Here is a 26,622-nt window from a genome sequence, read left to right on the forward strand (position 1 = left end):
CTCAGCTCGTAATGAACCGATTCGAAAAATTCTTGCGGCATACTGGTCTTCATTCGGCACACAACTTCCAGCGTCTAACTAAAATTTGCTATGTGGCCTGATGAGAGGCCCTTTACTGAAGTTCATTGTCTGTCTGTCTGTCTGTCTGTCTGTCTGTCTGTCTGTCTGTCTGTCTGTCTGTCTGTCTGTCTGTCTGTCTGTCTGTCTGTCTGTCTGTCTGTCTGTCTGTCTGTCTGTCTGTCTGTCTACATCCATCTATCCATCATTTTTATCTCGCTCGCGCCTCGAGCTCTCGGCGTGAGCTTGCGCGAGGGGTGCGGCGCGGTGGCGGGAAAACTAATGATGATGCTACCTAGGGAATGATGCTCACGCTACAGATTTCTGCTCCCCCGCAGAAATGAACCCGAAATGAAGACTAAACTATGAGGGCGTATATACAAGAGGGTTTTTTACGCGAGACAAAGGCGTCCGTAGGCATTCCAAGTCGTCATCATGAAACGGCACGAGGTCTTTATGATTGTTCCAGTGGTCGGCACAGGGAGAATACCGCGGACGAAGTAATAGGCGCCAAGGCGCTGTGGCCGTGCGCAACCGGGTTCCACGATGATGGCTCGGGTCGTTTGAGAGCGCACCGGGTAGCACGAGCGCGTGTGGCTGGCAAAGGTGCCCGCAGGTGCAGCTGTGGGCGGGGGCCGAAGGGTCGGTGAGGGCAATGTGGGCGAAATAGTGCTATGCGCCACAGCGGAACGATGACGACCAAGCATCAATGTGTACCCGGCGCTGACATGGATGTCGAGAGGGAGCAATCGTGAAGAGAACAGTGTCCGAAGCTTGGCCGCTAGCGTTGGAAGTGGGTCGGTCGTGCGTGACGTCGGTGTCGGCGCAACGCCAACTTCAGCGTTTTATTGCGACCGCCGTGCTGGCAGGTATATGCGAGTCGACGGACGCCGTGCGCGAAGAACCGCGCTACACGCAATGCGAGTAGGGATGTGTACGGTACGTTGTCGGTCAGCGCGTCGGGCAGAGGTGGAAGACGCTTGGGCGGGTCGAAGGGCATGCCTGAATTCCAGTTACATGGCTGCTGATTCGCGTCCCCCGTCAAGAACAAGGCAGGAGGCATGTCATGAAACGCAGCAAGCGTGGACTCCGTAGTAGGGTCAGTCGGCGCACCTAGACTCCTGGAAGCACCCTGGGCGACAGTAGAAGAGGACTTGCGCGCAGGGCGACACGCTAATTTTCTGCTGGCGCAGCTGGAACGGAATACTCCGGCTATTCTGCCACTGGCGAACCTGGTTCGTAGTCCACGGGTGTTTCGGTCATGGTAGCTGGTCGTAGCTGATCCCGTGCAGGAACTTCTGCTGCGATATAACCTAAGGACAATGCTGGTCGCTGCTGACGAGACGCGTAGAGTGTCGAGAGCGATAAAGAGTGTGGTTAGTTGGACATCGTCGACAGCAATGCCTCCGCGATGAGGGAAGGGGGGCAATAGCCCGCGTGATGGTGTGCGTGGCCGTGGCAGACTCCAGGGCGTGCCACAAGGTAGCTGTCGTGGAGCCTGATGTCGGAGACGTTTCGCGAGCCGTCGAAATCAGGGAAGGCGTTCAGATGGCAGGCACGTGCGACGGACCCTCGGGTGAGGGCTTCGAAAAAACGCACCTCTCAGCGGACTGGTTTATGGCTGTAGGAACATCCTAAACCTCGTCGGGCGGGTGGACGGGAGCAGGAATTGATGCGCTGGTGGCCGGGCGTTAGGTTGAAGTAGTCGGGGTAGTCAAATCTTGGTCAAGGGAGTGCTGCGGGCCGGTTGGTACCGCTCGCTGCGACGAAGGGGAAGCATGGAACTCGCGGCTGCACTGAAGCCGGTGGCACGCTGAGCCGTAGCAGGCGAGCACCGCAGAGCAGCGATCGTATGGCTGCGGGCTGGATGTCGATGTGGCAGTCGAGTATTCCATCACAGAGCCACGCTGGTGCATGAAACTCCTTCGTCAAAATACCCTATACAGGTGTCATGTCCGTCAAGGAATCGTGTTAACATATGTAATATAGCGCCGTATAAGAGTACAATAACAAGCAAGCGTCACACAACGCGAATTGCGCAACGAGTGGGTCGTTGAATGCTTCCAACATATTATAAAAGGATCACCTATAACTCTTCATCGTCATCAGCCACAGCCCAACAAAGTGCACAAAATGACTTACAGATGGGTAGCGGGTACCTCGCTTATCCGCAGAATGACGAATATGACATAGTGGGTGCTTCCCTACTTCATGAAAGTTACGGTGGTTAATGGCGCAGGGGGTACCTTGCACGTGTGCATGTATTAGGTGCCCCAAGAGGGTCTACAACGAGCTTTGGAAAGACCGCTCTTCCAGCTTTCGCTGTGACTGTGCTGCGTGTTCTAGGCAGGCTTGGTGATTTTTTTTACCTGATCCTGTGGTAGCTGTACGCGAAATCATTTGCAAACAAGATTCAGTAAACCTTATCGATGGTAAGAGTAATGTGGCAACGCGATTCAGCTGCAAGAAAATCCGCACGAACAGTGCTCGAGCAAGACTTTGATTTGGGCGAGATGGTGCATGCATAGCTGGGCAAACACAGCGCAAAAGAAGAAGAAGAACATTTACTGTACCGTGTTTCTTTCGTCCTGAGTGGGTGTGAGCCAACAGTATAGGATCTACATCTACATCTACATCCTTCGTCTTCGTCTTAGTCTTCTCGCGCTGTGCTAGTTCCGTGCGAAAAACAACCGTTCCAGCGTGAAACCTACAGTAGCGCCAGGTTTCTTGTGACAGCAAGAGCAAAAATAACATGTCGCTTAGTACGCGCTTATCCAATGCCCTAAGCAGCTTTCTTATGACAGCTATAAATATGGAAGAGGCGGCAGAGATCAGACATTCCATACGTGCCTTGTCTCAGATGCCGCAGTCGCCTCACCCCCCCCCCCACCCCCTTGTGAACTCTGTGTGAGCGCCTCGTAACCAGAAGCGCTGAATTAATGCGTTGTTTATTCTCAGCCGGTCCGTGCAGCTCTCGACTCCGGTGCCTAGGAAGCTTCTTGGGTTTCCACCTATCACACCGCGAGTTGCCATGGGTCGACGCAATGAGAAGCGCCGCAAGTACGGAAAGGTCGAGTAATTTGCGCAAACGCTACCTCCGAGAATAATCGACGGCATCTTGCCATTTCTGCTCGCGAGAATTCGGTGATCTTTACGATTACGATGAAGATTATGGAAAGTATGATAATGCTACGATCGTGATTATGGTAAGTAATGTTCTTGATAAGACAATGCCCAATTACTTTTAGATTTTTTTAGATTTAGGTCTACGTTACAGAACCCCAGGTGGTCGAAATTTCCGGAGTCCTGCACTACGGCGTCACTCATAATCATACTGCCACCACCACTACTACTACTACTACTACTACTACTACTAATACTACCGCTACCACTACTACTACTACTACTACTACTACTACTACTACTACTACAACAACAACTACTACTACTACTACTACTACTACTACTACTACTACGACTACTACTACTACTACAACTACTACTACTACTATACTACAACTGCTGCTGCTACTACTACTACTACCACCACCACCACTACCACCACTACTACCACTACTACTACTACTACTACCGCTACTACTACTACTACTGCTACTGCTACTACCGCTACTACTACTACAACGGAGCCGGGACTGACCGGCTCCGTTGCAGCGGTAGGCCGATAAATGGGCGATGGTTTCTTGGCCCGTTGCCAGCCAGCTGGCGCGCGTGACGGTGCAAGTTGTAGCGAGCGCGGGCCAAGAAGCCACCGCTAACTTATTGGCCTACCGCTGCAACGGAGATGACGAGTCTCGGCCGCTCGCTTCGGCGAACCTTCGGCAGTCAGCAAGCGTTCGTGTTGTCACCTTCGTTTGTCAGATCAGATCAAATAACTTTACTGAGTGCCCTGCGAATTTGTGGGATGGGCCTGGACCCCGCCGAGGCTTCGGGCAAGGGTTGCTGGCCCTTGGCGGCTTCCTCGGCTCGCTGGAGTGACCAGACCTTCGTTTTTAGGGGCGAAGCTCCTCTTAGTCTAACCTTGTCACGTCTCCGTTGTCCGGCGTAACCACCTTTGCAAACTGCCCACCACTTCATCTTTGCAAACATCCCACTACGACCCATCACCGATCCATCACTTCACCGACCATAAAGCCGTTATAATGAAGGGGGAACGGAAGCCACGTCTAGCTAACACCTAAGAATAATAAGATTTCTTGTATAAATATATACAGTGTTTGTCACGTCTTTGATGATGTACTGGGCTATCGCTTTGATTACTGCTGGGCGAAACCACTGAAGATTTCACGGTGTAACCATGACTGCTTCAGGAACTTCGCCCAAGCTCTTCATCATTCACCTGTGGATATGCTGTGAATTTTTCTTATTCTTGTCCACCTTTTTTAGCATTCCATCTTATAATGCACTGCCGATGAGTTCTTACCAATGCTGCATGACGTAAAAGAGTACCGACACAAAAGTATCAAGGCGAGATGAGTTGTGAGATACGTTTTGTGACAAATATATATTCCAGAACATACGTAAAATTAAATTTAATGTGTATGCCGCGCGACTGAGCCTAGTACTGACCACCATTTCTTACAAACATTTCTTTTTCATCGCTCTTTCCAACCCTCTTTTCTTTTTCAGATTGGGTCCATCGTGGATGCCGCTGCTCAAAAAACAACAGCTTCTTCTGCGAGAACACCGGGCTGCGTGCGCTGCCATCAACCATTCCACAAAATGTCACAAACCTGTAAGAACAGCGGCAATTCGCATAAGTCTTTCAATGTACATACGCAGATTCGATTCCCCCAGGCACTGGGGCTATTCAGCCGCGTCACCATTTTGGTTGCACAGGGATTGCAGAAGCAGATTCAGTAAAAAGAAGTCGTTTCAGCGTGCTCCAATAGAGCAGAAAGGGGCAGCGTTTATACCCTACATTCACAAGCTGTCGCGTAACCTGCAAAAAGTGCGCAGCGTTGTAACATTCATGTTATTTTTTCAACCCTTACCAATTTAAACGGCCTTTGCAGGAAGACCAGACCTGAGAGCACAAAAGTGACAATGTGCGAAAAGAAACACTAAGAAAACGTTTGTAGGGCGTGCAATTGTTGTCATTTACTAGATTGCAACCATCTGTGGAATCACAGTCGATCCCGCGTGCCTACAATTCGCAAAAGAACGGGCATTAGTTCGATGTATCGGATAATTTTATACGATTTTTAACAAACTTAACTCTATTTGCAGGACGAAATTGTAATTTTCGCGGAGGCAGAATGAGGCACTGAGGGAGCGTCCCCTTTGGGTCGGCATACCGCCTTTCATCTTCGCCCGCTCCCTGTGAAAGGCTCCAAGTGGTGGAGGAGCGTAAGCACTTTACATTGTCTATTTAAACGCAGGACGAATCAAGAAACAGGCATGTAGTCCGCAAGTTCGGAGGCAGGAGACTTGCGGCTAAATTTAAAGATAAAAATGCCTACGTTGTTCGCGCGCGCGCGTGTTTTGGCACTGTAAAAGAGTTTTTTTTAGTATTTTATTTTGCAGTGGCGTGGTCTTTAAAACGCAGCCTTGTCCGTTTCCAGTATTCTTGCCCGCAGACGTTACAATGTAACATGTATATCAATGCGGTCACAATTTAGGTTTGGGTGATGTTGTTGAAATGAGAAGCTTGCCTTTGATTCAGGGGCATGTGTGGGCATACCTTGCAACGAGCTTTTCCGCAGGGGCGCACCCTGCTCAATTTTGGCGGGGTTTGTTTTTGCTCTGACAAGAATGTCCTTCAGGTTTTTATCCCTGCGGTACACCACGCGAGGTGGCTCCGCGAAGATGGAAGTCAGTCGTTTGCTTTGCCTAATTATGTTGAAGTGGCGGGAAAGTATGTTGTTAACTCGTGGCACCGATGAGGAGTAAGTTAGTACAAGATTTGTTTGGGAAGTTGTTTTGGATACTGTTTTTGGCTCCTTAATTATGTCATTCCGGTTCACGTTGCGAGCACGTAGTATGGCATCGTCAATAATGTCTTCGGGATAATTTTGTTGTGATAGGGAATTCTTTAGGCGTTTTGCGTGTTTGTCAAATTCCTGTATATCGGTATAACCTAAATGTATAGCCTAAATGTATAACCTAAATTGTGACTCCAGCAATGGGATATACATGTTACATTGTAACGTCTGCGGGCAAGAATACATCGGCCAAACGGACACGCCATTTCGGCTGCGGTTTAATAATCACCGGTACCACGCCACTTCACTGCCGAAGCTACCCTTATCCAGACATCTGCGCTTACCAAACCACAGCTTTGAAAATATCAGCGTAACTCTTTTACAGTCCGGTTTCCAAAACACGCGCGCGCGCGAACAACGTGAGGCATATTTTATCTTTAAATTTAGAACATTAACAGCCGGCATCAATAAGGACCCTGGAAGACTCTCCTGCCTCCGAGAGATAAGCCAAAATGAATTTGGCAACACGGAATCATAATTGGGGCCATGCCTGTTTCTTGACTGGCTCGTACGAGTGCAGTGTCGTTTACTTTCTTGCTTTTCTTTTCTCCCCTTTTTTGTTTTTTTTTGTTTATTTTTGTTCATGTTTTTTCACTACTTGTACAATGTAAAGTGCTTACGCTCCTCCACCACTTGGAGCCTATTCACAGGGAGCGGGCGAAGATGAAAGGCGGTATGCCGACCCATTAAGGGGACGCTTCCCTCAGGTGCCTCATTCTGCCCTCCGCGACAACAATTTTGGGTGGCCCTGCGCCCGACGCGAACCGAGAAACACCTTCCACGACTTCATGCCATACACAGTTAGCGTTTTTTTTTTTTTTTCTCGCCTCGTTTGCTGACTTCGTCGGTGTTCTTCTCTCTCCTTTTTTTTCGTTTTTTTCGTTTTTTCTTTTTTTTCCTTTCTTTCTTTTTCTCGTAATCTATCTCCCCACTCTCTCAATGTCCTTGAAGGCGAGAGAGCGACCGGACCCATCGATCTTCGAAGAAGGGAGGATCCCGAAACTGTTGGGAATTAAATATTTATATCCAAACGCCGCCTCCGTTGCTATATATATATATATATATATATATATATATATATATATATATATATATATATATATATATATATATATATATATATATGCGCGACCACGCGTGCTTCTTGGGGTGATGTAGGCAGCGGCGACTTAAGCCTTCTTTTCCCCATGTTCGATCGTAGTTATTATCGCCATCTTTGCGGAGAATGGCATGTTTTCCTTTCTTACGTCGTCTATCACGTTGACAAACGTGCAGAAAAGCGAACGGGCCGGCGGTGCAACGAGGAGGAACCCTGGGGGCGGAAAACACGTAGTCACAAACGGTAGTTTCCACTCGCTCCGAGCTGCGTCCCCCTAATCACTCCGCCCGGTCTCCCAACTGCATGCGGAAAAGTACCCTTCCGTGAGGAAGAGCCAAAACTTTCTGAGGAAGAGCCAAAACTTTGCATTCGTTCGTTTAACGCACTTAAAATGATAGAACCAGTCCACAGCATGTAAAAGGTTTCGCAAAAAAAAGTCACAGTTTCTCCGCAAGGGCGAAGCAATGAATGCGATAGCAAGAAAAGCGGCCCGTGATGGATGCGCTGCTGCGCTGCAGAGATATCTGCCCCCCGGCAGCAACTACCGCGCGAGCAGACAGCGGAAGAGCAAGGTTCTCCCTGCGCAAATATTAGAAGAGAGCGAGCTGGCCGGCGACTTTTAATTGCGCCCGTTGCGCTCCTTGCGCCATCTCGCTGGTAATGAAGAAACGTTTATAAGCGCTTGCCGTCTCTGAGTACTGCCAGCGGTAAAGGGTGTGTATATAACGCTCGACGTTAGCTAACTGAAGGATCTGCGTTTTGTGGCATAGTGGTTCGCGCCACGCGCTGCGGAGTGAGAGGTCGCTGGAACCCAGCCGAGACTGCCCATACAATTGCTATTGCAATAAGAACAATTATCAGCGCAGTTAGCAGCATTTCGCTGGAAAAACATTTGCGCGATAACGAAGAACAACAAAATATAAACTATCCACTGCAGTGGATGGTGCAATATGAACATCCACTGCAGAAAATATGAACGTTTGTGTGATATAAATAATGTAATGATGATGGTGATGCTGCTGCTGCTGCTGCTGCTGCTGCTGCTGCTGCTCATGAAGATGACATTATTATTACTTCCGACAACCCGTGGATTGGTCGTTTGACTGTTGTTTATGTAGCCTTCAAGCTATAAGAAAGCAAAATGATGAATACAGCTAGCAGTCATACATCGGTTATTCGTTGCACTTTGTCTTCTTTCCGCAGGGACATATCAGGGAACCATTTCTCTAAGCTACAGAAGAGTGACTTCCCGCTGATGCCTCAGCTAACGATCCTGTAAGTATCCACAACAGTTCATCGTACTTCTGCAGGCACGTTGTCTTCGTAGGCGCGGTCATCAAAGCTACGACCAAATATGCCAGCGCGCTGACCAGTTGCAAGGAGCGCGCCTCGTATGTTTCGGATGACACCTTACTGTCTGTTATTCGCACCGCCGAACGGTTAGAAACAGAAAATGTTGAAACACGTATTTTTTCCGAAGCGCACATTTAGACACTATGCCAGAATATATAACGCTATCATGTTCCTTGACGTTTCAGTCATCACTGGTAGGATTACCGATACGATAAGCATGCCTTGCCTTTTCAAAGGAATTCGTGCGCTGAAGTGGTAGGACGTTGGGGGTACCTTTTGCCCCGCCACGGTGGTCTAGTGGTTATGGCGCTCGACTGCTGACCCGAAGGTTGCGGGATCAAATCCCGGCCGCGGCGGCTGTATTTTCGATGGAGGCTAAAATAGTTGAGGCCCGTGTACTTCGGTTTAGGTGCGCGTTAAAGAACCCCAGGTGGACGAAATCTCCGGAGCCCTCCACTACGGCATCTCTCATAATTATATTGTGGTTTTGGGACGTTAAAACCCAGATTTTATGATCTGGGTTTTAACCCAGATAATAAGGGGGCGCGTAGCGAATTTTTAAGGAACGCGTAGCGAATTTCAGACGTGTGAGAAATTCTTAGAAGTTGAACTTGCCTTGTTAATTACAAGATATATGGCCGGCTGAGTGAGATAACGGGCACAAACTAGCTACTTCTATTTCTAGTTGGTTTGTACCAAAGCCGCATTTTTGCTAGATCGTAGACAGTCTATTCTAGGTAAACCTAATACGTCCCATATCAACCTTACATGATACGCAGGTACTCGCAAGCTCGAATTGAGCACGTGAAGTGTAGTTTTTTATTTCGTTACTTTTACAGCTTTCGCGTTTTATTTATTCGGGCACCGCTTTCGAAAACGTTTTTGAAAATCCTTTCGTCGTGAAAGGTCCCGTACTGTTATTTGCTTTCGAATTTTGAAGGTTAAGAACCGTACACCAATTTGCTGCGTAGACGACAACGCGCTCGGCGTTATCGTGCGATTCAACGCAGTTGCGTTTCTTTGCAGAGTCCTCTCCTCATCCGAGGTCATCAGCTTGGGTGAAGACGTCTTTGGAAACCTTCCCATGCTGAAAAATGTGTGAGTCCCTTAGAACGAATGCGTGCGCTACAGGAATGTGTAACTAACTTGCGCAGTTGTTAGTCGGCGTTTGTGGTGTCCTGACTTCTTTCTTGTGTCCGTGTTTGCACGCCCTGTCTTTTTAGATTGAATAACTTGCGCATTAACAAATGAGCTTTTCTTTAACGATCCAGAAAAGAACATGTACACCTTTGGCCTTTTTTCTGTGTCGTCTAACTTGGCAATGCAAACGCTGACGAATCCTTAAAGTGATGTGCACTTGAACAACAAACTACACAAAAACATCAGTAATATGGCGAGAGAAGGAAGGCATAAGGATAACATTGGTTGAATGGCCTATTTTTGGCTCATACTCAAAATATGTATAAAGTAAGCAGTTATAGTAGAGTTTTATTCTCGTGGACTCGTGCCCATTCATATTAATGCAGATTACTCGTAGTATTAGTAGGGGCCCGAAATTGTCTTTGGAGAAACGTATCAATAGGTTGCCTGTCTGAACTCACTGCGCGCCTGCGTCTAGAATCATCGGCTGAGGGCCGAGTAATTCACGTACGAAATGCTCATTTAAGACTGAAAGACGAGCTAGTTGGTTCCGCGTTTAGTCCATCATAGGAGTTTCCAACTTTAAAAAAAAAAAACTAAGTGCACAGAAAGAAGCTGAACTAACTGAAAGTTTAAAGGAGATATGAAAAGAATTGTTTCTAGCCTTCTTCTCTCTTCGCATTTTACTCTCCTTAAAACTTTACTTGTACGTTATAGTTAACCGTATTTCTGTGCACTTCCTTTGTTCCATATTATTTTTCGCTTCAAAATTCTTCCTAAGCACTTAACATAATGACCGGAGTGTTTCGCTGCCACGCCACCGCTCTCTGTTTAATGTTGTTGTCGAATGTACGTATAATAATAAAAAGAAAACTAAAACCAAACAGGCTCGTGAAAGAGCTGCCATAGCAAGTAATTTAGAACGGCCTAGCTTTAGCTTGCTACCATTGTTTTCTTCGGATTTCGTTACTTTAAAAGATACCCGAACATCCGAAAGTGGCGCTTCAATTTTCCAGTGCCACCCCCCCCCCCCAAACCTTAGCTTAATCAATGTAGGGCGTCCTTGAGTGTACACTGGGTGCGCTGATGGTATATTCCATTCTTTTATTGCACACTGATGTTCGCAAGTCTCTTAGTGCATATTAAGTTTGCTCGATTAATTCTTACAGCTGCCATCACGTATTAGCCATTTCATTAAATGGGGCGGTTGCGCCCAGTACAGACATCCAATTTCTTGAGCACGCAACCTCTTATGGAAAAGTAATGAGTCGAAAGTGGCTGTGATCATCATACTTTGTATTGAAAAAGGTGCCTTGTCACAGGCAGCGTGTGCATGTTTGACAGCAAAGCCGCTTAAGTATGACGTGTAGGTTGTTTCGACGGAGACATCGTGTATCGCAATTACTCTGTTGAAGTTCCCGTTCACTGTAATACAATTACGCTTACTGACACATTTAGTCCAATATGGCAGCCGAGCATAGTGTCTAGCAGAGTTACCAGCTACAGCCCGCCTGGAAGAGCTGGACTTTTAATTAATAAATACATGGCCCACTTAGTGAACTAATTAGCGCGCTGCAACGGATACTTGCCGATTCATCATACTGATCAGGCGCCACGATGTCGAAGGCACGATAACACACACAAACACGCACACACACACACACACACACACACACACACACACACACACACACACACACACACACACACACACACACACACACACACACACACACGCGAACGCACTCGACACATTGCTATGAAAGGCGTCCATGCAGCAGTGAAACGCGCGCTGCTGATTTCCTTGGTAACTCATTCCGTACAAAAATTGCGCGAACTGCAGTATTTAAACGAACAACCAGAATTTTGGCCACATCTCAATTCTGAATCGATAGGTGAGTGAGCTAAAACATTTATTAGTGTTTGTCTTTGCCACTGTATTAGGTGACAATTTACCTTATGCTATACCGCTCCAACGCCAACTAAATAATTCTTACCCGCCGTCCTGGCTTCAGCACTACGTCACCTCGCTTGATAAGCGCTCGGGCGCAGGTTCCCTTTTCCGATCACGAAGTCAGCCGCATGTCGAAGGGGGAGAAATACAAAAACGGCCACGTATTTAAATTTAAATCTATGTTAAAGAACCCCGGTTGATCAAAAGAAATTTTTGAAGACGTCTTTATTTCCTGCTTGAAGTATCCTTAAGCCTTTCCGAGAGAAATTTAGGACGCAGGATGCTGCCCACTGCTGCATCTATTATAGTCATGCAGTGGTTTCGGCACGCTAAAACTCCAGGATTATATATTTATTTCAACACTTTTTAATGCGGATCAATTTTTACACTCGCTCTACCAAGATGACTGAAATACGCGGGAAAACAGTAACAAGTAATAAGCTATAAAGTATACGTGGCATATAATAACCTGTAAGATATATTAACACTGTCCATATTGAAATATTTGCGCAGGCCACACGGGACACAGAAGAGATGCAAACACGCCCGTCCGTGCGTGTGCGCCTGTGTGTGTGTGTCTCTTCTGTGTCCTCGTGTGCCTGCGCAAATATTTCAAGATGAATATGTTCCAACTAGGTCCGAATCGCAGTTTTGCTTCAGTTTATTAACATATTGTCTGCGCGCATGTTGCGTTGTACATGAGACAATCAAGTAGAAATTGGTACCTATAAGAAAGAATGCTACCAAGGACAAAGAAAAAGGTGTTTTTTTTTGTTGCTATCTTTATCTTAAAGGCAAAAAAGAGGCAGTTAATTATTCTTACCTTTTTTTGTCGACCGCATATACACATATTTCTGGAGGATAAAGCAGTGCCATATTTATGGGTCGACACTGCAGTCCGCGCATGTTTTCACCTTGCAGAGAGTGGTCGCGCTGACGAAAGACTTCCGTTGCAGTTAACGCGAATGATTATATACTTGCAGTGTGTCAAGGCAATATTCGCATTTTCAGAAGTAAACGAACTTAAGTGCATTAGCATTTCATCTTCAACAACAAGAACAACAACAGAGAAAAACCCTTGTAACTGACTGTACTATTCGAACGAGACGCCGTTCGGCATTACTAAAGTAATGGACAACACGAGGAATTAATGAAAATGTCGTAGACAGTGTAACGACTGCTTAGGTCCCCTAGCCGCAGCGCCAAAACATGTAACATGGTCGTTCCAGAAGCCTTTCAACCGTCACTGCACGTCATGATGGATTACATGAAAAAAAAAGCCTATAACACGATGAAAGCGAGAAATTTATACAAATTTAGCTAAATCAGCGTTGCAAGCACCAGCAGGACAATTAAGACGCCATGACGCTCTGCTGGAGAGATGGTTGGTTCGATTTCCGGCAGCTGCGTTTTAATGTAGGTGGAATGCAAACACCGCCGCTTCCATGAAAATAAAATTAGAAGTCATTCCGGAGTCCCCATTTATCACGGCGTGTATAATTCTGCAATGTGCACGTTCGAGGCGTTAATCCCATTTATACAGCTGAGTCGATGCAGAGAGAAAATTTTGTCTTTATTGTAGGTTTATTATAGGGTTACAGGATATGTACAGGCTCATCGAAGCAAAAGAAAATAAAAAGAAAGGAAAAAACTGTTTACGGAGCAACAAAACGGGCGGGTCCAGTAGCTTCATGTTTCTTTCCTGAACCTAAGAGGCTGTTTTATTTTATATTTTTTTTCCTTTTTTCCAGGTACCTCCAAGGTAACAGGATTCAGCACATTGCGGCAGACACCTTTGTGAGCAGCAAGAACCTTCGAAACTTGTGAGCCATTTGTAAAGTTTTTTGTTGCTCGCCTCCAACTGGGTTTTTGTATACATACCTTCATGATGTGCTGTCTTCGTTACAAGTCTATACCTACCACCCCTCCCCATCCCTTACGTACTTAATGTCAGAATCATGACTATAGGTCGGCAAACTCACTCATGAGTCGACTCACTCAGACTCAGATCGAGCCGTGAGTCTGAGTCTGAGGGAGTCAGGATGAGTAATATTTTTGTAAATCTCAGTCCGAGTGAGTCAGGTTGAGAAAAACTTTGGTGAGTCTGAGTCCGAGTGAGTCTGGTGGAGAAAAAGTTTGGTGAGTCCTGAGTCCGAGTGAGCCCTGAAGGCAAAATATGTTTGGTTAGTGAGCCTGACTGCGCTCCACATTTCTTGCCGACCTATGATCATGACACGGTAAAATGAAGCCTATAGAACGTTAGCTGTTATCAGATGAAAGAGGAAAAATTATTTGCATTCATGTTTTATTACGGGGATAGGCACTGCGTTGAGTTTCTGTTGAGACATAAGGCGCTGCCACACTTACAAATAATCTTTTTTTGTTATCTATCATATAACAATGGAAAAAGATGCCACGTGCTTGCATGAATGTTGAATCCTTGAAGGCATTCACCGCTAAAATCGAAGAATTCTTTTTGTGTGCGTGTGTGTGTGTGTTTTTCCTTGAAGTTGCTGGGTTGCTAAATTCATTCCTGTAATGTTCGTTTTGCGGGTGGGTAATACTGAGTAATGTAAACGCACATTTTCCGTATTTTGCTCGACGAAATACGTAAACTTTGTCGCGCAAAGCACACTGGCGAAGTGTGCTAACTATTCTTTGCATGTTTTCTTTTATTCTGTTGACAATTCTACGTACGTACTCACTGCTCACTCCTGTAAGATCCTCCTAAGGCTCACAGTATGCAATAAATAAGGTATAATAATATCAACTAAAATTATTATTCAAATTTATTGATAAGTGCGCCTCGTCCACAATAGCTACCATTAAAACAACTGTTGGCACGACACAGCACATCATTCGCTTTAGTAGCCTATATAAATATTTTAACATCTTAAAGAGAGCCTGCCACTTCAAACACCGCTTTTTAGTTTCTCCCTTAGAGACCACGCCCATTCGCACAATGCACCCTAAAAAAAAGAAGCGTTTGGTCCCCTCTAAGTGACGTCACAAAATTATGCGCAGATGTCTATGAGCGCGTTTTTTTACGTGGCAATTCCAGATAACTATGCCATTGTAGATGGAAGCTCAGTACAGTCGAACTAAGAATTGCTGTGGATTTATGACATTTATTCATACTACGCAAGGTGCGTTTCTGCGAGCTGAAGCCACGCATTTCCAACGAAACGCCTACACGTAAACAGCATTAACAAAAAGTGCATTTACCTACATAAACTCTTGTAAAATTTGTTTCGGCGCATTGCGATACCAGTATGTACCTAGTATATGTATATTTCTACATGTGCATGTCCATATACATGTACATGTACATTGCACAGCCGTCAGCACGCTTAACACGAACGCTCCGCAGCGTGGCCTGGACTGGTTTGACTGATGCCAGCCGCGAAGTGATAGGCGCTGTTGCGGAGATAATACCTCGGTATGCTTGAACAGTATGTCGGCATGTATTGCTAATGCCTCGGCAACAAAACCCAAAGGTACGCGGCGCATGCGTCAATCAAACCGTTTCAGGCCACGCTGCGAAGCATTCGTATATTAACGTGCTGACGACTGTACATACGTACCGTATATCTGCGCAGTGCTATTGATTTTTTTTTTCTTTTATTATTATTTTATTATTTCTCGTTTTTCTTCTTTTTGTGTGTTTCCTCAATACTGATATCATGTTGATGGGATAGCCGACTCTAATGTAGCTTACCTTCCCACGCTTTTTCGTATGTAAATTAAAAGTAAGAACCAGAAAAAAAAAAGCTAGAGCTCACTCTTTCTATCTCCCCAGAAATCTCCTAGCGGTGGCCTCAAACTAAAGACACAAACTATAAATTCACATAAAAGCAGCCCCCGGGACAACAGGTGTTCGCACGAAATCCGCAGCGCGTCACAATGTAACCTTGTTGAGAAGTTAAACATTCTCGCCGCGCCTAATCTCCAGCAGTACAAAAGCGCCTTTTATATAGAATGAATGAAGGTATGGCACGGCATAGTGCATATTCTTAGAAAAAAAAAAAAAAACTCGCAACTACGTCTTGAGGTTTCCTAACGCGTACGAGTTGTCACGTTTTGCATAATTCGACGTCGGTGCGCTGGATTGATCAGGCGCGTGCGTTCTCACTCAAAAGCTGTTGCGCACTCGGCAATCTATGAAGCGCAGGCGGGCCCTCTGCTTTAAGAAGGACGCCAGTTGAGAGCGGCTGCGTCAACAGAGATATGGAATAAAAAAAAAAGGAAAAGGAAAGATTCGGAAGTATTTAGCAGTCTCTGCCAGCCTGTAACGACTTTTCGAAAAAGAACAACAAATAAACAAGACAAGTCAGCTTGTGGAGACGTCGGCCAACCTGCTTGCGCTACTTCATCTGTGTGTATACAATCTCATGAGCTGTATAAGTTTGGGTAAGGCTGCTCAGAGAAGCTGACCTATCTTTGTCAAATGCAGTATAGGCGCTCAAAAACTGGAAGAAGGACAGCGATAGGGAGACGGCGTGTGGAAGCCGGATACTTAACCTGGTTTTAAATTTTAGGCCTTCCTATCGAGCAGGGTGGAAAGGAAGACAGCAAGGCAAGAAGCAAAAGAATAACACGAAATCAAGAGATGAATATGAAAAAAAAATTGCACACACTAACACCTAAAAAAATTGGCCGCGTATCTGCGTGCTTCGCTGCAAATGTCGTCGAAAGACGATAGAGGAGCGCTGCGTTAGAGTTACTGTATATGCTACCTTTGGGTAGAAGAGTTGCGCATAGCAACCACGGCCATGAATACAAAACTTGGCCCCAGCGTCAGCTTCTCTGCAACGCATGGTTGCTAGCGGCCGTTCGGAATACAGATGCGCAACTCTGCTAACTCTGCTACCTAAAGGTAGCATATGCAGTACCTCTACGCTGCGTGAGATATGGGCGCTATCTGGCAATAAGTCGGGAAACGAGCTTGTGCAGAGGGCACGGAGGAGGAACGTTCTTTCCTTCCTCCGTGGCAGGGGGCTTTCGTCGGCGCGTCGGATCTTCAGCGCAGCAGCATTTTCAGTGCAGCTTAAGAAACTAGGGTCCTTAGAATTACGTGTCTGTGTATTTTCTATTAAAGGAACACACCATCTAATACTTACCTAGTAATTTTCCGCGTCAGATATGCGTAATATTTACTTTTTGATCGACAACGTTCACATGTATGAACAGCCGCACCAGTTCAAGCTGGGTGGGCGGTAAGCAAGTGGTTCAACTTTGGCCGGGTGGCTGAATCCGGTGACAGACAGACAAACAGAAAGACAGACAGACAGACCTAAATTTCTGCGTTTAAGTTCCCCAAGAAAGACTATCGTCTTTTAAAAACGTACCGCAGCTGTACCACTGTAAAACCTCAGGAAGTGTGTTGTACGGGCACCCATCGATTCCCATTCGTAGAGTTCCCACTGGCCCTCCATTTACCAAAACTTCAATGGCGCAAGTGTTTGAAGTTAGCATGTAGGGTTTGCCCTCACGAGTAGAATCTTATTAGGGAGATTCGCAAACTCGGTATGCGACATGCGCGCTACCTTTTGCTGTGCGTTATTGCCTGCTTGTTAGGACAGTCGAGATGCGTGTCGTCTGCAGCGAGTTGTGTCAGGTTCTTTCCGCGACAATGCGCCGGAGAACGCAGGTGGAAAGAGCAATAGTGCTTTTGGTGAGGTGGTGGCGCCACCTCTTGCGCGACACTGGAGTCAGGAGCAGGTTTCCGAAGCGTTTTTAGTGATTTTATTTTAATTATTGCGATTACTTCGTGGTTCTTTCAGTTAACTATAGTATTTTAGGCCTAGTTCGTTCATTTTAACCCTGTTTTGAGCATTGCTAGCCTTGTTGTGGCGTGTACTGGGTGATTTGCTGTGAGCGTGACCAGCACCACATGAGAGGCATGGATGGAGGACAATCCGGGCCCCTTAAGGGCTCCGCACTTAATGAGAGAGAAAGTGCAGCCGTTCAACGAGGCTGTTTGTTCGCAGAAATGTCACCAGCGCTTTCACCCCTTTCTGACGTTAGGCTGCCACGTTCCAGTACTCGCAGTATTATGACAGTTCCGGCACTAAACTGGCAGTGCTAAAGCTTGCAACTTCCAGACTGATTTCTCGGAAACCTGCCGGTCGTCAAAGCGTGCTAACATTGTCGAAATGGAGTGCCTGTGGGAGCTGTAGCGAGCGCAATGACGAAGGACATGTTCAGTTCAGGGGCGTAGCCAGAAATTTTTTTCGGGGGGGGGGGGGGGGTTCAACCATACTTTATGTATGTTCGTGCGTGCGTTTGTATGTGTGCGTGCCTATATACGCAAGCAAAACTGAAAAATTTCGGGGGGGTTTGAACTCCCCCAACCCCCCCCCCCTTGGCTACGCCCCTGGTTCAGTTGTTTCTTCATTGACGCAATGGCCACAGGCAACACTGTCAGGTAGTCCGATGCCACTTGAGAAGTTGAGAAGGTATTTGCAAACGACAGTCAAAACCGAAAGTGGCAGCGAACAAGTCTCATTTCGGGGTAGCTCATCATATGGAACACTGAGCCGGAGGGACGGAACCAGACGGGAAAGATATGTAATGTAATCGAGCATTCTCTACATATATTGTGCGACACCACACGCAAGCATGCAATTTTCCGCTGCTACCTCAGTTCTTCACAGGGTAACGGGTTCCTCCAGATCGTTTTCATGAGCGTTCTTTGCAGCATTATCGGTATGTTCGTTGCCGATGGTGCCGCAGTGACCGGAAAGCCACTGATATACAGTATAACCCCGCTGATGCGTTTTTGAAGGGACCGTAAAATTATCATCACGAACGGGCTCTACTTATATATCAACTCGCGTCGCCTAGCAACGCGTTGGAGGAAGGAGAGTAGAAGGAGAGTAGAAGAGAAGTGGACAGGAGGAGGAGAAGAAATCAATAAAACAAAGTAAAATTTCTTGGCGAGGCGGGACTTGAACCCTCGTACCCACGGACCGAAGGCGAGTGTCGTAACCACTCGGTTATCCAGGCACGCTAGCAGAACAAGCATTTATAGGAACCATATGAATGCATTGCTACAGGCGAGAGAACAAGAAAAAATAGAGCGAGAGATGCAGAAATAGAGAAAGAAAGAGAAACAGAGAGAGAGAAACGAAATAAAGAGAAAGAAATAGAGAGAAAGAGATAGACATAGAAAGAAACAGAAAGGAAGGATAGCATAGTTTTGCGTAGCATAGTAGAACAAGGGGGTGGAAAAGGTAAGTGAGGGTGAGGAGTGATATGAGGGTGAAGAGGAGGAAACAGAGTAAAGCATAGCCAAGCCCTGTGCAGTATACTATAGCAAGGGGTAGGAAAGGGAAGTGAGGGTGAAGAGGAGGCTAAAGGAGTAAATCATAGCATAGCCACGTACAGCATAGTGTAGCAAGGAGTGGGAAATGGAAGTTAGGGTGAGGAGGAGGGAAAGGAGGAGGCGAACGCCCCCAGCTGCGCTGCTTCCTCAGTGTTCGCAGCACTAGTGCGAAGCTGCGCCAATGTTTTCCTCGTACTCATCGTGCAGCATGAGCAGAGGGAGCTGCTTTGAAGCTCGCGACGAGAGCTCTGCCTTGGTCCGTGTTTCAGGTACTGCCATTCGAAGTTTTCATCGGACCAAGCCCTAAAAACCGCCAGATGTCTCTTAGGTGGCGAAATACAGCCAGTCTATAGGGAAGTGTTCCCTGTAGGGTAATGTGCTGTCACGAAATAAGGCCTTGGGCGTGTCTTATGGAAGCGAAGTAGTCGGCAGGAACGTGAGCAAGGTGATTAATGTGCGCGCGGAGCACCTCTAGAGAGATAATCTTAGGGTGAATAATGCTGAGCGATCGTAATGGTCTTCGCTGTTGATGTGCATCATGGGACTCACCAAGGTGGTAATCTGCCCACGTGGGTAGTACATTTTTAAGAACGGTAAAAGTGCGCTGGAGACTGTGACACAACGAAGGGGCAAAAAGGGGGACTCCGAGACGAGTCTCGAGTTCCCGGCCTTAAGGGGGCCGTTTCTCTAGTAAACCTCCTTGTTTCTACTTTTCGTTATTCCCCTCTGTCTATACTGCAGGGATGTTACTTTTTGTAGGTGTTGTTCAGTACAGGTAAGCTGTACTGCAGATACTTAAGAAACAGCGGCTCATCAGAGTCGCAACATCATCTGTGGGGTCAGCTGCGCCCGCCGTGGCTTACTCGTTCCTTCTGGCTGTCCTCGTTTTTTTTTTTTTTGTCTCTGTTTTCACTTTACTCGAAGTATGAACTGGATAGCCGAGAAGAACGTCTTACTAATGCACTTTCTGTTTATTAGCATGAACACTAGAGTAGAGGTATCGATCAATGATAAGCCCTAAGAACTCTAAGAACGAAACTCTGGATGGGTAGGCAGCTCTTCGCTTGTGCAACTGTTTTACAGCGAAAGCTGTTATGAGATCATTTCACCGGCGGTTTTTGGCGCCGTAGTTGTCCGCCGCCGCCGCCGCCGCCGCCGGTGTCCGTAACCAGTATCGCTCGAAATAAGAAAAAAAAAAACAAAATAAGAAAAAAATTCCAGGATGGAACGAGGTTCGAACCTGGGTCCTCTGCGTGGGAGCCCAGTATTCAACCTCTGAGCCATGCCGGTGCTTGAAACTGCTTTGCAAAAAGGTCCTATACAGGCTTCATGTCGGGAAGGAACCAACATTAGCATATGCAATATAGCGTGGTAGAAGAGTAAAATAAGCACCAAGCGTCGCACAACGCGAATTCTGTAACCAGGCGTCACACAATGCGAATTGCGCAATGAGTAGGTTGTTGAATGCTTCCAACACATTACAAAGGACTCTGCCATAATTCTTCATCGTCATCAGGCACAGCATCAACAAAGTGCGCATAATGTCTAAAAAAAACTACAATGATAAAACTACAATGATTTATAGCGCAGTGGGTTCCTCGCAAGTGCACTTGTATTGGTTGCCAAGGAAGCCCATAAGCGCATGATCGACTTCCTCGGGGTCTCAGTAAAATTACACTGATTTATAGCGTAGTGGGTTCCTCGCAAGTGCACTTGTGTTGGTTGCCAAGGAAGCCCATAAGCGCATGATCCATTTCCTTGGGGCCTCAATGAAGTTCTTCGCCCCCCCCCCCCGTCTCTCTCCCACGTCAACCTATGTTATACAGCATGACAGGAGAGGGAAATAACGACCGGCCGTCACCCAATGCAAATTACATGACTGGTGGGCCGTTTAAAGATTCCAACCCATTACAAAGGGCTGAGCCTTAATTCTTCATCGTCATCAGTCGTCGTGTCAACAAAGTGCACATAATGCCTTACAGACGTGTAGCTGGTGCCTCGCTTCTCCGCGGAAGGACGAATAATGGCTTAGTAGGTGCTTCCCAACTTCACAGAAATTGTGATTTATGGCGTAGTGGGTACCTTTCTAGTGTACTTGTATTGTAGCCCCAAGAGAGCTTAACGGGCTCTAGAAACGCCGCTCTTCCAGCTTTCGCTGTGACTGTGCTGCGGTTTCAGCGCAGGCCTGGCGTTTTTTTTTAGTATATTTCCGAGTAAGTGGGGCTCAGGACGTCTAAATGCGGCCAATTCTAACAGGTAAAGAGATGTTCGTGTCGTTTCGATCCAACCTTTATACGGAAAATGCCTCAGAGCATCCAAGTGCCTGATGTGTTCTTCGAGTGGCAGAGATGGAATTAAAAATAAAGTATATATAAACAGCAAAGTGTAAGCGTCGTACGTAGAGCGTGTTAGAGCGCAGGTAGACAGGGCGGCTTTTGGATGAGCGCGAATGAATTATATACCCCGTGCTGGCATTTAATGGACCGAAGTTCCTAAGCTCTTCGATTTCAGGTGGGCATTGCGCGCTTCGAGAACCGGCGTTCTTGTGAGTGGCGGGGGATTTCGCTATAATCACCTATCTAACATTCGTTCAAAGGACGCAGAGTTTCTATACACCATACCTTCTTTCATGCTTGCAGGCACTTGTCTCACAACCCTATTGGATCTGTCGCTGCGGAGGCGTTTCGCGGTCTTACGGCGCTGGAAACGCTGTAAGTGAGATTTATCATAATAAAACTTTTCGAATGACTTGGTGTTTGATGAATTGGTGCATCGTAACAAAACGTATAAACTGCCTAAACCAACGAGCACGCAGACACAAAAACTCCACTTGTCTGTGTCTGGTCTATGTGGTCGTTAGTTTGCGCAGTTCATACGCGCTCGCGCGCGCGTGCGTCTGTGTGTGTGTGTGTGCGTCTGTGTGTGTGTGTGTGTGTGTGTGTGTGTGTGCGTGTGTGCGTGCGCGTGTGCGTGTGTGTGTGTGTGTGTGTGTGTGTGTGTGTGTGTGTGTGTGTGTGTGTGTTTTACGAATGTTCGTTCAGTCCAAAAAATTGCGGTCTGTTCATTTCGAGAGAGTTACGCTGTGTATCAAGTAAAGGTTGCTGAATTCGCGGCGTAATGGCAACGATAATAATCAGCATCATGATTATTAGTTTCAAAGTATGTTTAAATAGGATCAAGAATAAAATGAGCGAGGAATGGCAGTTGCCAGCCTGCTCCCATCAGAAATGGCAGGAACGCCTGCTGGAGCGTAATTATGAACGGAGCAAGCCAGAAACGTAAAAGCTGTACAGGAACATGAGAATACAAAAAAAATAGAGAAAGTAATGAAAGAAGATAACTGATCACGAATACCGGACTAAAATAACGGCAAATGATAAAGTGCGGCTCTAGAAACCGAAAAAAATATATATAAGGAAATGTGCTATAATTGAATACTATCTTTAAAATATACACGGCGTTTTGTACAATAGATAATTTTTATAATAGTAAGGCACCTGTCGTCTTCACAGAAAAATTCCACGTGGAGAAACTATTCGCCGCTACTAAGGCTACAGTTACACTGAAAATACTAATTAATCAAATATTGGTAATTAGCTTTTTTAATCATCAACCCCTGACGGGAGGTGCTTACACGGATAAGTTGTAAGGCGTTAGAATCTGTGACGACCCATTTTTTTTTTCTCGTGGAGGGGGGGGGGGGTAAATAAATAAAAAATCGCGCGTAATCTGAAATATTCATCATCAAATTGCAAGGCCCCGCTCCCGTTGATTTGGAAAGCGAGCACGCCGAAAGCTTAGAACAGGCTTAGAAAGACATGCTGCTGGGCAACTTGGTTCATGGTTGATGCGGAGCAATATAGCGCTAATGAAACGGGCACGCAATCAAGCACCTGTCCCGTGTGTATCCTGCTTGCGTCCCCGTTTCATCACTGCCCCTTTGTTCAGCATTCAGAACAGGCGGCTGCTGCATCGCGTAAATTTGAGACGCGCCGTGACGGTAAGCGACAAAATTAGTACGAAGGCGCGTCGCTGCAGTATCTTAATTGCCATGGCACGTGGCAGGACTTGCCATTTGCGCAAGCCGATCACCTTACCGTTGCGCGTGATAATAGGTGCTTATCACCTTCTATCGCACTGTCCGCGATTACCAACTGCACCATAACTGTTTCACTACGCGTAGCGTGAAACTTGGCGGCAGCCATTACGGAGCACCTTCTTTCAAGTATTGTGACAGGGTGAACCGTGCTTTGCGCCCATACATATGAAAAAAAAAAAAAAGATAAGCCCCACAAATAACGCAGATTGGATACGCTGTCTACATGTAGGAAGATCTGTCGTTTTCCATGACCAGATTCTGTTGCCCACTGCCTCTTTTCTTTTCATTCTTTTGTGATTTCTTCGACGCGGGGCGTTCTCGTCTGCACGCATGGTGGCTTCTTCTTCCGCGCTCGCGGTGCGCTCGGTTTCAACATCGCCTGGATCGGGGCCCCGAAATTCAATCGTGAACGAGATTTTTTCTAATTTCTCGAAAAAAATGGCATTTAACAGATTGTTAATCCCTACAACATTTACTTTTAAACAACTGCCCTGAATTTGATAAAGAGCTAATTTTGCTGCATGCTTATTGGTAACTTCATGATGCAAGTTATTATGCAAGAGAAGAGTAGTAGCAGGAGCCGTACCTAAGCACCAACATCTCCTTAAACGCATCTAATTAAAAGAAAAACAAGCTTTGTTAATAATCTCTTTGATGTAGCTTCAGAAGCGGTAAAGCGCTTCCACATCGACGTAGAATTTGTTTGCAGGGACAACAGGTGCAAAAAGTATTAAAGACACCTTATACGTGGCAAATTCCATTTCAAGTGTAACAGGTGATTTTTCGACCATGTCCGAACCTGCTCAAAAAGTCATGCTACGATGTCTGCACCTGTGAAGTAATTAGTTAAAGCTCCCTAATAGCCTCTGAAAATTCGATGAACGAGCAGGTTATTCTCTCGTGGCGTTTCCCGTCTTTACCAGCCACAAGTGGTGATGGTGCTCGACTGCTGACCCGAAGTTCGCGGGATAGAATACCGGCCGCGGCGACCGCAGGTCGTCGAAATTTCCGGCCCTCTCTCGATCTCCACTGCTGCGTCTCTCATAATCATATCGTTGTTTTGGGACTTCAAACCCCAGCAATTATTATTATTTCCAGCGAAAATCATTTAAGGCCTTACTGAACTTTTTGCGTGCCAGTGGCCTATTGAATAGGCTTTAGTACTCCCGCTCTACAGCTTCCTTTTGTTTATATTTATTTTATCGCCCGCCTGCTGTCCTCTCCGCTTTCCTTTCCATCTTTCTTTCCCTTTCCCCCTCCCCTTTGTGTAGGGTAGCGAACCGGACGCTACTATTCTGGTTAACCTCCCTGCCTTTCTCTCGTTTTATTATCTCTCTCTCTCTCTCTCTCTCTCCCGTTTTTTGGCAAAACTCGGAACGCCAGCGTTCTGGTCACGCGACGTGATGAGGAAATAGAAGCTCTCGATTGTTCCATATACGAGGGATATAAGTAATGAACAGCATTCCACGCTGGTTTTGCCGCCCCGCCACGGTGGTCTAGTGGTTATGGCGCTCGACCGCTGACCCGAAGGTCGCGGGATCGAATCCCGGCCGCGGCGGCTGCACTTTTCGATGGAGGCGAAAATGTCTGTGGCCCGTGTACTTAGATTTAGGTGCACGTTAAAGAACCCCAGGTGGCCAAAATTTCCGGAGCCCTCCACTACGGCGTCTCTCATAATCATATCGTGGTTTTGGGACGCTAAACCCCTAATATTGTTATTATTACTAGTTGTGCCATTCAGTTCCACGTCCGTTCTGCATTGTATCGCATGACTCCTGTACTCCTCCTATTGAAAGGAAATAAATTGATTGATTGATTGATTGATTGACTATCGCGCGCGAGCGACTGGTCTCACTCCGTTTTGTGCGTTTTCGACTGCGCAGTCGGAGAGATCAGCGTGTAGCCAAAAAGCACAAAATCCTGATAGGCTCAGCTCTTTGAGCTGACATTGTCCACGTGTTTTATGTAGAAACAAGTGGCGAAGAGGAGATAGCTCATGTAGGAAGGGTAGCGGAAGCGATAGGGAAACCACTCTCTCGTCTTTTGAACTTGGAGTGGTTTATGGGCCATTTGAGAGATACTTTACGGGAAAAAAATGTTTGTAACGCCATGATGGCGCGGTAAACATTGTTCCCAGGACGAAGCCGTCTCGTGCAAAATAAACCATGCCGGATATTTTATTCGTTCTATTACTGCTAAACGTTTCTTTCAATAATCTGAAAGTGCCAGTCTTTCATGAGTATAGTTTACTCATTTTCTTTTCATTTGTATTTTTATCATGAAAGAAACATATCATAAAAGAGAGTATTTTTAACGTTTAAATGAAAGCAAGAACTGATTATTTTATGAGATATGTGCTACAATTATGCGCGTGTAGGTCAATTTATAGTAGGGGATAAAAATATTGAGGGAACAAATGGAATGCGAGAATAAAGATATGTTCTGACAAAAGTGCGACAAAGTCCAGAAAAAGAAAGCCTTTTGATCCATAGTGCGGCTTCATTTTTGCAATCTAGGCTTCCGAATAAAAATATGGCCTGCAGATCATTATGTAGTACACTTTGTTCGCAACCGAAAGGGAAAAGCTTTAACAGAGTAATTCTTGTTGTAAGCGAGAAAAGAAATCCTTTAGATGATTAACCAGAGGGTTCCGCAAAATACATGATCGCTCTGCTTCGCAGGATGCCAGCGCGTGCCTCTCAAAGGGGTCACGAGCTACTTTTTCCAGTAGTCATCGAATGATCTTGCTATCGGAGTTTATTTCCTCACGAATCGATTGCCGCAAGAACATCTCGAGTCCGTCAAGACCGAGCGGAGTTACGGGGATTTGGCGCGCTTTTAAGCATTTTCGCTCTCCCCTCGTTCAGAGGAGCGCGCTGAAACCTACAGAAGGAGGGATGACGCGAAGGGGAGAAGTTACGTCAGCGCGCGTCATGAGCCTCAACGGGATGTGTAGCTCGAGCAGCAACTGTGAACTTCGATTTTGAGGGTGCGGACGCAATCGCTGGCGCGCGCTATCTCGGCAGGCATCAGCAGACGGCTCGTATACCCTTCAACGGGCTTCACTCCCAAAGCGAAGGGACTGTGCGAAATTCGCTTCTCTCCCTGGAGCGGCCGTATTCTCTTTAAACCAGCGTTTTGTAGAGTTACGCGAGACAGAATCCAAAAGAGTTAGCTGCCAGCCTTTATTCGTATAACACCTTGATGATTTTTTTTCATGACTCGTGTTGACACCGATGCCGCAGGGTGCGACGCAGAAGGTTATTTTTTGCTTGTGATGAGGTTTCTAAGGCTTTCGCCTTAAAACCAAACAAACAAACAAACAAACAAAATCCATTTAACAATTTCGCTCCTATAGTTCATGCGTGAATTTTGTAAATGATGGCCCCTCAGCGGCTACAGAAGGTCCAGTAACGTTTATCGAGTATTAGGCTCATGAAGTTGAGATGAAGGTGTTATCGAACACGGGGACGTCTCCTTGCTCTGCGTGTACTGTGTCTTGGTGCTCTGTGTCAGTTTTTTCTTTCTCATTATTCAAGACGTGTGTCCCTTTCACTAAAATATTTTCAGCCTGCTACTATTTCTCTATTT

General features: G+C 46.3%; 1 protein-coding gene across 4 annotated transcripts in view; it reads left to right on the forward strand.

Moving 5' to 3' along the window:
* The window catches only part of LOC119396075 (relaxin receptor 1), a 226,969-nt gene that overhangs the window by 129,942 nt on the left and 70,405 nt on the right, over positions 1-26,622 (forward strand). For 3 of the 4 annotated variants that reach the window (XM_037663154.2, XM_037663156.2, XM_037663155.2), the window contains 5 exons: positions 4,705-4,810; positions 8,362-8,433; positions 9,538-9,609; positions 13,357-13,428; positions 21,572-21,643. In XM_037663154.2, the coding sequence (XP_037519082.1) occupies positions 4,705-4,810; positions 8,362-8,433; positions 9,538-9,609; positions 13,357-13,428; positions 21,572-21,643 (394 nt within the window). The remainder of the gene's footprint in view (positions 1-4,704; positions 4,811-8,361; positions 8,434-9,537; positions 9,610-13,356; positions 13,429-21,571; positions 21,644-26,622) is intronic. The other variant, XM_037663157.2, reaches the window with a different exon arrangement.

This window comes from Rhipicephalus sanguineus, chromosome 6 (genome assembly GCF_013339695.2).
Source record: "Rhipicephalus sanguineus isolate Rsan-2018 chromosome 6, BIME_Rsan_1.4, whole genome shotgun sequence".
Taxonomy (NCBI): domain Eukaryota; kingdom Metazoa; phylum Arthropoda; class Arachnida; order Ixodida; family Ixodidae; genus Rhipicephalus; species Rhipicephalus sanguineus.